At 42.3% G+C, this 12,271-nt stretch overlaps 1 protein-coding gene across 11 annotated transcripts in view; it reads right to left on the bottom strand.

Annotated features, from left to right (window-relative positions):
- The window catches only part of NCOR2 (nuclear receptor corepressor 2), a 1,233,371-nt gene that overhangs the window by 748,371 nt on the left and 472,729 nt on the right, over positions 1-12,271 (bottom strand). For all 11 annotated transcript variants that reach the window (XM_086942885.1, XM_086942883.1, XM_086942892.1 and 8 more), the window contains exon 6: positions 1,684-1,797. In XM_086942885.1, the coding sequence (XP_086799011.1) occupies positions 1,684-1,797 (114 nt within the window). The remainder of the gene's footprint in view (positions 1-1,683; positions 1,798-12,271) is intronic.

Here is a 12,271-nt window from a genome sequence, read left to right as displayed (position 1 = left end):
CATAGTAACCAAACAGTAGGGAGGCCGAGGGCCAGCATCCACCAGGCCAGGAGTGCACAGAGAGGGCAATGAGCAGTGATGCAGCAAGGGTGTCCAGGGACCCAAGGCAAGTATAGAAAAGCTGTGTATCTAGAGGCAGTGGTGCAACTTCCACTCAACAAACATGAGATGGCGAGTTGAAACTTATTTTCTAGAAAATGTCACATGAACAGACCTCTATTGAACAGGGAACAGCAAGTCTGCAGACAAGCTGGAGAGTAACAAGCACTGGTTGGAACTCAGACAGAGCTTTAGGACCAGGGAGAACCTGGTCCCAGCTAAGCATAGAACAGAAGAGACTTTTTATCCATTGACTACAGACTCCACAGTGCAGCAAAGCAGGAACCCCATACTCGGATTATAAGGACTTGGACATGGGAACAATGGGCAAACCTCAATTTTCCATTTTAAAGGGAATGCCCACACAAAAGTCTTTAATTAATAGACAGAAGGGCCCACTCTTCTATAACCTGTCCAGGGCCGTTTGGAATTTTGAGTTCTGCTCAACAATAATGCTTAGAAGATGATGGGAGAACAGGAGGATGCAAATATTTATTTGGGCAAGGGTGAAACCAGGGACGTTGTTTGAGGTGCTGAGTCTGGAGAGGCCAGGCACCATGGGTTTTAGTGTGGGTGGCAGGAGAGGCTAGGAATGATGATTTATTCAGAGGGACATGGCGCCCTAGTTATTTTGTTCAAGGAAGGCGGCAGACGGTAGGCATTTTGTTTTGGGGAGGAAACAACCCGAGGGGGTGTGCAAGGAATCCAGGTGAACTTTTTATCTAAGTTAGCGAAGAGTGAATAATGTGTTATCATCAATGATAGACAATGATAAAAATGAAAATGAGAAATATGAAGTTAGGCTTTTATGTCCCGGCTGGGACTGTTGGCCCTCGTTATATTCAAAATAATATTAAGGGTCTGGGTATTGCTTGAACAATGAAAAATTGAAACAAGAAAAATTACAATTGTCTATTTGCCAGTTAGTCTATCCATGTTGTGCATAATGTAAATAGGTTTGACCACCATGATTTGATATTCGGTCAAAAGACATTTTTAACTCGTTGTACGTATGTATATGATGTCTTATATTTGTTGTAGGTGCTCTTATATATGTATGTTTATGTGTTTGTATTTAATAGCCCTGAAGAAGTCCTGCACTAGAACGAAACGCATCGGCTGTACTGTGTGTTTTTTTATACGTAACATGAAAATGGAACAATGAGAAAAAAAGGAGGAATCCTTCTTGTGTTGTCTATTTGATATGGACTTTATAACTGTTCCTATTTGATCTACTGTTGTTGTGTGGTGCACCTGTGCTTTTGGTTCAAATTGTTGAGTTCCTGAGGGAACAGGCACTGTGACGGTGGGTGCTTTTCGGTGTGCGCACGGACCCTTGCAAGTACAAAGGGGATAATACTTTTGAGAGAGATAATAGGTTAGGTGCTGGCAGTGAGAAGCTTCCACTGTTAGTTCTACATTTTTCTGTAGCTCATAAAATACATTCACATACAATGATTTGCTTATCTGCATAGTACATGGGTATCCTGAAAGGTGGACATGGACCCAGAATCCCTGAACCTAGGTTCGTCACCCCGCCCCGTCTACCATCCAAGACTTGTTATAAAGAGGTCAAGGGCTTACCCGGTTCTCGTCATAGATGATCTGCACCAAGCTGCGATGCTTGGACTCCGTAGGCGGCGGGGAAATTGGTTTCTCTGGTTCCGGAGGTTTGGCTGCTTCCTCTTCCAATTGTTGCTGTTGAAAGTGAAGAAAAAAAATCAGGTTGCTGTGGGGTTCATAAATATAAGCACTTTGACCATAAGCCCATCCCCAGCTGCCTTTCACATACAACCCGCTGTTGGAACAGTGCAGCGGTTAGATCAACACGCAGTCACAGTAAAAACACCTCTAATACTGAAGCAAGAACTTGCGACAGGAAAGGATATGGCATATTTGCATTCGATAGACCAAGCTTTCCATTTGAGGTTCCACATACTGAGCATGACCACCTCGCGTGCTAGGTCAGGGGTCTCCATCCTTTTTCGTAATAAGAACTACTGATGTTCAATGAAAATCGTCCTGAGCTACTAACATTATTAGTGTTGTAATAGAATGGCATCAGGACAACATTATATATGTGGGCACCGTTTGCAAGATTATGAGCGGTGATTACCTCAGTTTATCAGGCAGAGTTGGCAGCAGTAATGTAAAAAGGCTCTGTCATTGCTGAATGTCTCTGCATGAGTAATACATACCATCCATAGCTGGAGTGCCATTACTACCAAGGGAATATTATTAGTAATACATCTCCCAGCGCTGCATGACGGAGCTGCCAAAAATTGGCTTTACATATATCTACGAAATTCAGCTTTATTCTCCAAATATCAGCTAACGAGTTCCGATAATATCTAAGTTAATCAAAAACACGTGTTTTAATTCTGAGGTACACATATCAATTCAACCAAGCAAAGCTTCTAATTTAGTAGGCTGGGGTGCACACAGGAGAGCTACTTATAGGAAGCTGGAGAGCTAGCACTAGCTCACAAGCTACTCGTTGTGGAACCTGTGCTAGGTGCCCTCCTGCTTGCTACCTGCCTGTTAACATTCTTGAATCCTGGGGTATCACGCTTATGTTCACCGCCTCGCTGACTCCCTGCTAAGTCAACGGTATATACATATGGCAACATACATACACGTCGAAACAAGAAGTGTATGCACTGCAACTGCAAAATGCAGAGAACAGCAATTATTTTTTCTAAGATGCGGTACACCTCAATAAATAATACAACGACTTAAAAAATGTGAAAATCAGGCTAGGTAAAAAAATTAAAAAATAACAACACTACACTGACACGGCCCCACGAGCAGACTTATCGAGGGGAGTTTAACCTCAGGCTCAAGGCACCTTTGCGAGCTTGGGGTATGGTGGGAGAGGTGTGGCGCCGCGGCCAGGGCGACTGGCGGTGGAATCTGGGGATCAGGGTTCGATCCCCGACGCCAGTGGCAGATTAGCCCAGCACCATGTGACTCTGGGCAATAGCTTGCTTAATCTTCCCGACGGCCCCAGCGCCTAGAGACCCTTACGTTGCTGAATGTCCTCAGTGTCAGTGGAATAGGCGGCACCAGAGGCTCCCCATCTTAACTAGGGAGGGAATCCATAAGTGGAATAAAACGCATCTATTAAAAAAAATTCCTAACCCAGTGCTAACTCACCCTACCCATATGATGTCTACTTCCCTACCGACTCAATCGACTTGGTCACCTACCCTCAAATCTGATATTATTTTGCTGCAAAGAAGTCTTCACTTTACGCATTAATTCCTGGGTCATAATGAATTTGCTAGTTATCCTTCCCTCCCAACCTCGATATACCGTTAGTTCCTCTTTTAAATGGATATATGTGAAGCACCGGTATACCTTTTTTTGCCCTTGTCTGCGCTATATAAACAAAGGTGGGTTTACTGGAAAGTTTACTATTGTGTGTTCAACATTCTTTGGGGAAAAAAGTAAATATTGTTGCTCTCTGTTTTGAAAATGACATTGCATAGCTGGTTGATAAGTACATCGATTTTTTTTAACAAATCACCCTTACGGGTGATTGTTCGCGCTTTACAAATGTGGATTATTATGGAACTTCTTAATGAAAAGTGATCCATTTTTAACTTTGGCGGGTCAAACAAAACTCAGAAAACGGCATCATTTACAGGCAATGCCACAATAAATATAGCTTTGACAGTGAAAAGACGGTCAACAATCCACATGCTTGGAACCTCTAAAACTAGAAGCGAGTCTAGAACTGAGGGCTACTGGGACTATGAGACAGGTGGGTACCAAAGTATGCAGCAATTTTGGCTGCATTAAGCAGCAAGAAAAAAGCAAAGTATGTTGTATTATGCAGTACATTTTGTAATAGTATTAATTGATTATTTTGTAATTAGTACACAGTTTAACATTATCTAGGCAAAGGCTTCGCCTCTGCACTATCATTTTGACACGCAAATACCAATTACCGCAATAAGAAACTGAAAGGTGACCAGAAAACCTTTCTTTGCGAAGGGCCTTCCACTGCGCGGCACCAAGTATTGCTGCGTTTTTAGTAACTATTAATCCGTTTGAGCTAGAATTTTTTTTGTTTCGTACTGCAAATTTTGTAGCAGATTATGTGACGGATTATGAGGCAAATGTAGAAATCTGTAATGACAAGGAAACTGTCGCAGTTGCAGAATTACATATTTCCAGCGGCCCTGGTTATATCTCCTGACAATAGCTTATTCCATAAGAGGCAGCAAAGACCTTTTACCCAGAACACATCACCACCTGAAAAGACAATCTAGGCTAGAAGGGATGAGCCGCCACTCCAACAACGGTAATAAAATATTACTGTCTGCTCATCTGCATCTATGGTTTGTGTCATGCTGTGTTTTTCTTCAAACATGATTTGTAAAATAAAAATCGATGTACTTATCAACCAGCTATGCAATGTCATTTTCAAAAGGCAGAGCAACAATATTTACTTTTTTCCCCCAAAGAATGTTGAACACACAGTAGTAAACTTTCCAGTAAACCCACCTTTGTTTATATAGCGCAGACAAGGGCAAAAAAAGGTATACCGGTGCTTCACATAAATCCATTTAAAAGAGGAACTAACGGTATATCGAGGTTGGGAGGGAAGGATAACTAGCAAATTCATTATGACCCAGGAATTAATGTGTAAAGTGAAGACGTCTTTGCAGCAAAATTATTTCAGATTTGAGGATAGGTGACCAAGTGGATTGAGTCGGTAGGGAAGTAGACATCATATGGGTTAGGATTTTTTTTTGAATAGATGCGTTTTATTCCACTTATGGATTCCCTCCCTAGTTAAGATAGGGAACCTATGGTGCCGCCTATTCCACTGACGCGGAGGACATGCAGCAACAAATGAAAATCTTCAGAAAGTCACGGTCTCTTTTGTCCAGATAACAATTAATATTCAATCTTTAATGGCCATCCAGCATCTCAAACGGAACCTGGAAATACACAGTTCCTTCTGTTATCCTCTCCTTCAATTCTCCATTAAAGTGCGAGCTTGGATCAACCCACTGAACATTTTTGAGTTTAAGCATATCATCCTTGAGTGGACCAATGCACTGGGAGTTATAATGGACAAAGACTTGAATTCTGTATCAAGCTGCACCAAAACAAAGTCCTTTGATGTATTGGACCTTTAATTTCAGAAGCTGACTACGTCAGTGGTCAAAACCCTAACCCTATCTAGGTAGAGTATGAGAAAGTGTGGCTTGTAGGTATTTCAGATGCCACCAGGTATGTCTCAAGAAGGCCTTCATTCAACTTCGCGGTTAGTGTCAGAATGAGAAGGTTTGGTCAAATCACCCCAATCCAAGTACCTCGCAAGCGACTACCTGCAGAAGCTAGGAACGTGTGCAAGTTGGCCAGTAGGGTTGGTTCATAAAATACTGCATTCTAGAATAGTGCAGTATCTGGCTTGCAAACTGGTGGCATCTACAATGGTTTTCACTCTCTTTGGATTCTAAAATCCCAGCGTCGGAAGAAGAAGAAATAATAAAAATAAAAAAAACAATCTTCCACCATACGTTCATCTCAGAACTTCATCCCTGCCCAATCCGGAATAATCCTTCCACCAGAACTTTCACAAAAGGAGCAGACAAGCCTTTAATTTAAACTGCTTGGACACCTTTAGCTATTTCTTTTTGTAATGGTCTATGAAGTTTCATCCTGTCCTGGACAAATGAGTGAAACTGTACACATGTAAATAAATGTTTACTGTTATACTGTGTTCTGATCAAACCCGTTCCTTATACTATCTTTTCTCTTTCGCAGGCAACGCTCCTAAAATCTGGAACGACATCCCTGTGGACATCAGAACTACCCCCTCCTTTCCAAAGTTCAAAAGCCGCCTAAAAGTCCTCTACCTCAACCGTGCCTTCCCAAACTCAATTACGTGACTCCCACACCTGACAATCACCGGACATCACGCACCTAAAGCCTACCTCATCCCCTCTCCTCATCCTATTGCATGGAGTCACCACCACTAGGAGAAAATCTCAGGATAAAACTTTGTTGAGACATCGAGAATACACCCTGACCGCTCAAACTCAATGGCGACCTCGGATCCCTTGATCCCTCTACCTCAACGTCGCACCTCAGGCGCTCAACTCAATTGTACTCTCTGAACACTTATGATTACGTGTATTTTGTTCTCTTATTCTGTATTTGACTTCTCCCCATCCTGCTGTAAAGCGCTCCGATACCCTCGGGTCTGGCCAGCGCTATAGGAAACTCCTAAAATAAATAAATAAATGTCACAAAAGTTTAATATGATGTCATCCATAGCATAGCCCGTTGTGTAACATACACCAAAGTATCTATGCAACGTACTCTGTAACCCAATGGGATCAGTTCTGGACTACATAAATGTTCAAGTGACTAAATAAATACAAATAAATTAAGACCAGTGGTACAACAAATGACCATTCCCCAATAAATTACTCCCCATCCATCAATGAGCATTGATTTTGAACCCTGGACGATGAAAAACAAGCTGAAAAGTGATCTGCTCAGGGTTGGGAATTGGTTTATCACGCCTAATGGCAACAAGCCTTCTGACTTCAAAAGTAATACCTTAATGCAACGGAGCAGTGATGTACGGTTCTTATTACACGCAAGCAGCGATGTCAAACCTGGGCTTTAACGAAGTGGGACCTGATACAGGAATTGCAAGCTACTCAAGCCAATATAAATTTCACATTTGCATAAATATATGTTCAGCATCAACACAGGTTAGAAAAGTAAAGTGATTTGAGACATGCGATTACCCTACGGTCAAAAATCAATGGGATTATTTGTTCCAGGAAACCAATCAGATGCCTAGATTACACAAACAAGTGGTTTTGTGAGACACATGCACAAGGCAAGGTGGTACTCAACTCTACTATTTAAGGCAACCTCAATACAAGGTGTCTGCCCAGTCCCACTCATCGCCCTCTTTTTAATCCCATAAATTAATCAAAGTGAACGGAAACTCAAAACATTGAGGACATAATAAATTCTGCAGCAGCTGCCCTAATAAACCCAAAGGGCAGAGATTATGGAAAAAAACTAGCCATTTCTACTGTTCTAATTAGTTTAGGTCTGTAAATTCACTGGCAAACAAGGGTATTACATTTGCCCACTAAGCCAGGGCTCGTTAATGACAACTCATTAAAAGTCAAACAAATCTAATTAGAATACTACCAGTGAGGAGCGACTGAGCCCTTTCCCTCCACTGTGCAATAATCCGCAATTAATAGTTCAGCAGCCTTAGGGCTCATAGGGAAGAAGCTCCCGCCGAACTCCTCGCTCGCCTGCTCTGCCGTAAAACGATGCACCTCACTGCGCCAGGTCTGGCCAGTGACTGCTGAATACTCGAATGAAGGAAGATGGAAAGCGCTAAGTGCATTACCCCAATAGGTGAGTAGAGTAGTTCAATGAATAAAGGCGGTCTGCCTGTACAGGCTAGAGCCAGGGTTAGCTAGCGCCAAGCGTTCAATCAGAACCGCTAACAATTCAGCAAACTCTTCATTGGCGATCTAGAGCCACCGCCAAGCTGTAATGTGTCAACCACTTAGTCAACTCTTTGCTGAATCTTTTAGAAGAATTGATCAGTTTGCCGACGTCTAGCTCCTTTTTAAGGTGCAAACAAAGCAGGCTTCCTTGGTCAGTGGTGTTGAACAAGGAAGGCCGCAGATGGAGCTCAGATGGCAAGCTCAGGAAGGAACTCCCTCCACACTCCAGGATGCATTTCTGGGTCTCCAGGGGACAAGAAGCACTCAGATTACTGCCAGTGACCGCCACATAGTCTGCAGTTGGTATAAAAACTATGACTTTTTTCCTGCTCCTGCTAGAAGGTCTGAAAGAAAAATTAAATGACAAAGGAAAAGGGTCTCCTTTGATCATGTATATAAGAAATTAAGTTACTATAGCAGGATTACCCTGGGTACAAGACTGCTTGAATATCCTGCTTTTTGACATGCTTAAAAAAGGATAAAAGTTGATCGATCCCATATGAAACTGCTCAGAAGAGGTTTTCTCCCACGCTGAAACTATCCCCATGGAAATTAGTGGCATGGCCACTGGAAATCACTTTTTGGTTTTGAAGGGGTGTACATTTAGCTAAAATTGAAGCATTGCAGTATCTTCGGCCATGATAAATCAACGCTATTGGCTTGCATCCCCTTCAGTGAGCAGTGTCAGTGGCGTAACAAAGGCCCCGCAGTGCGGGTTGGCCCCCGAGCTCCACGAGGCCCCCTCAGTGGAGTACACTGGCCTGAAAGTGCGGCAGAAAGTCCAGAAGGGTCCCCTCCATGCACTTTGCAGGAGGGCCCCCTCAAGTTTTGTTACGTCACTGAGCAGTGTGTGCGTCACAAAACTAGAACTGCTGCTGTACTACTTATACTGCATCCGTAAGGAGGCCGCAAAACCTACATTTTCAACTCTGCTAGCAAAAGCTGCATCTGGGCAACCTACTGCCTTGCATCTAAGCCTTGGAGGTTAACTCCGCTCCGATTGCAGCATGTTTAGCACTCCGTTCCGCGGAACTCGCGGGTTTCCGAAAATCTCTGCTCCGCGTAGCTGAACAGAGTTTTCCTCACTCATGCTCGCCAATGGTAAGATGGCGAGCGCGAGCGAGGAAAAGCCAATGCTAGACCACTTCCCTGCAAGATTTCTCAACGTGGGCGGTCTCGGATGGTCGCTACTGCTCGCATTGAGAAACCTTCTATTTGCGTTGTGGAAGCTGCCGCTCGCGTCGAACTTCGACGCGAGCAGCAGAAAGAAGCAGTGCCCTCTTGCACTGTGCGAGATGCAGTTTGTGCTGATTTTACAGCGTGCGACAAACACCTGGCACTAAAAGTCAGTGCGAACGGCATGAGGTAACCCACTCCGACGTTCGCTGAACACTGCATAGCTTGGCTGAGTTTTTTTGCAGAACTCTGCGAACTTCGCACAAGCTTACTTGCATACCCTTTTGTTATCTTGCTGTGCAATCCCTCAACTTATAGTAAAAAAAATCCTCATCAGAAACTATAAAACCTAAATCCGCAAACACAGGCAAAAAACACAATCATCAGAAGTACCAATAAATCTAAGGCGGTTTCTTGTAACACACTTTTCATTAGCCAAGGGAACATGAACCAGTATCAAAAACATGCCAATAAAACCCAAAAAGGTTATCAGCAACAAAGAAATCACAGGCAGATATATAAACAAGGAAAAATATGGTTTGCCCTGAACTAAAATACAGCATAAAAAAAAGAGCTGAAGTTCAGCCAACGAAGTAGATCTTTGACTTTGGCAAAGAAAAAAAAACATAAAAATCAACAGACATTAAAAATCTTGTAAAGCAGTCGATTTGATTTCGGATTAATATTAAATCCATGTAAATGCCAATATGAATTTGGAACAACATTAAATATTAGCAATGGAGTTCGTCAATATCTCCCAACTATGTGTAATAATTGATGTATCCCCTTCACTTGTCACGGAGGTTGTTAACATAACACTTAATACAAACTGCTGCCATTACTCTGATGAGTTAGGGCCTACATGCACTATGAAGAACATGCCCTCTTCAGTGCATTGCAGATCACGCTTCCTCAACGCTTCTTTTTGGCAACCACAAATGCACAGTTTTAAGAGATTTTAATCTACTACGCTTGTAAAACCTTCTAATTAGCCCATTTCCATCCAATAAGTAAAATTACTTTAATGAAAAAAAATTAAAAAGTAGCTATTATTCAAGGACACCAGGGCGTACAAATGCATTAAAAGGAGAGGCATGGGGTTTCCTGCTCTGGGGGGGGGGTGCACAAAATGTGCAGAATGCCATTCTGTGCTCAAGAAAGGAGATGCAGCCATCTTTCAATAGCTTAATCTCTGGGCTCAATTTGATGCAGTAAACCACACCACAAAAGAAGTTTCCACAAGGTGTCTGGCCAATGCACACAGCCAAGATTGAATGGCTTCCTTCATTCACTCTGCCTTGAAAACTTGAAGTGACCAACAAGAAAATCCACAAATCTACAACACGGATTATTCTCAGGCTGGCACGGGGTCGCTGGACTCTTCCTCACAATCTTAATATTTACACCAAAACAACTCTGCGTCACATATTGATTAAATATGCCAATGGTTTATATCTAGACGAGATGTTTTGTTAATTTCCAGGCGGAGGTGTTCGATATTGGTTCCTACGGATGATCCAAACCTGATCAGCAGGATAACTTCAGACTACACTATTTACTCCCTAAGTTGATTCTTCATATTTACGTTTGTCTTGTGGGTACGTGCTGAAAATCCTTCATGAAGAGTGTGCCATGGACCAACCAACGTTGTACATCGTCGGGAGCGGAGGAGGCGGGGGCAAGGTTTATGTTAATTCTGCCTCACCACTTTCCTTGATAGCAGCCGCCACCGAGTGTCCGGGTTTCTTTTTTGTGTGCTTCACACAATCGATGCAGTAGCAACCTTACCCAATTCTCGATAGCACCAACTTTCCAAAGACGTCAATAAAATTCATGAATCGGATTTGCACTAAGCTAGCTTGTAGATATAAAATGCTCACTTCTCACTACCTGGGCTTGTAAGGTCAGCGATCACCAACTCAGATTCCAGAATGTGCCTTTGTCTGAAGAATTCTGGCAAGTTTAAGATTCGTGGTAACGTCACTCACTGGATGGAATCCTTCATGAATATATGGTGCAGTAGAACATCAGAAGGCCTGGTTTAAGAAGCAATAGGCATTCCTCAAAGTGGCCCTATCTCATTTTTGTGACATCACAAAGCACCCTGAAGACCTCCGATGGTCTGATCCGCTTTCCACGGTCAGCACATTACATGTTCTGCCCCGGTCAATTCGACTTACTGGTTTAAAATTCCATGCAATGGTATTTCCTTCTAGTAGAATCCAGACAACGGCATTCCTCAAATTCCACTCCATCACTTTGTTGTCTTCGACATTCCTTTTTAAAAAAAATCTCACTTTAGCGATATTAATTTCCACTGCTTGCCTTCAGGTAACATTTCTCCTCATTTCATCTTAGAAATGCTCTTTTGTTTCAAAACATCTCATTACATTCTGTTCCAGCAGAATACACCGCAAGGCTTTCCTCGACATTCAAGTCAAAAATTTTGGCATTCCACTCTTTGAGAATATATTTACAGGCGGGTAATTAATTGCCTGGCTCGGTATTGCACTATTCTCCACCAGCTTTTACTCCATCACAGAAGATCACATTCCATGACCTGGCGCTCCCTTACAGGGTATTCCGCTAGATTTGTTAACATTCTGGTTGAACGTATTTACTTTCAAGGAATTCCCTTCAGGCGGATTCCACTCCACACCACACAATTAAAAGAAGAATTAATAAAACCGTGCTTCCGTCCTATAATTCCCATTCAGGTGATGGAGCAAGGTTTCATACATACTGAAACTTGCTTGTACTCAGCCCTCTCGAAATAACATATAACTAACTAATCAACATGTTTTGTTTACTAATATTTGCATTACACGACATATTTTGTATCTAGGGGAAGCTTTCCTATGTGCTTTTACTAACAGTAAACCGAATGCATTAAAATGGCCACCGAAAAACGCTTGAACCTTTCGGCGCATACGTCTGTCACATCGACGTGGTGTGACGTCTTTTGCTTCTGCTGGGAATTCTTTGCAGCTGCGCACTAGAGCCAAAATGGCCGCTTCATGTCTCACATATTAAAGCACCTGCTATTGCTTCAACTAAACTTTGTTTGTTTTGCTTAACTATTAATGCTATAATATATATAAAGTAATGGGGTTAGAATAGAGATAAGTGGTATACAGTGCATTCATTTATATTTGTATTCTAATGTGATTCTTTTTGACTTTAATAATAGCTCGTATTTGTGCCTAAGGGTGACATGAACAGCCATAGTGAAAACCGCTCTGCGCATGAGCCGAGAACTTTGAGAAACCTCAATAAATGGCATTGAACTGGTGCAAGTGACTGTCTTTCTGGCAATGTGCTTGAGAAACATGAATTCATAACCTGGGAAAGGAAAAGAACTCAAAACTTTGTATATTAAAAGGAAATAATATTGATGGGTGGAATAAAACTCACGGGAAAGTAAATTATGGGCGGGAACTTGATCAATATAAGTCAATAAAAATGACCTCATCTTAGTATGGTGTGAT

This window comes from Lissotriton vulgaris, chromosome 11 (assembly GCF_964263255.1).
Source record: "Lissotriton vulgaris chromosome 11, aLisVul1.2, whole genome shotgun sequence".
Lineage (NCBI taxonomy): Eukaryota > Metazoa > Chordata > Amphibia > Caudata > Salamandridae > Lissotriton > Lissotriton vulgaris.
Note: the sequence above shows the minus strand (reverse complement) of the source record. Positions and strands in the feature narration are given on the sequence as shown.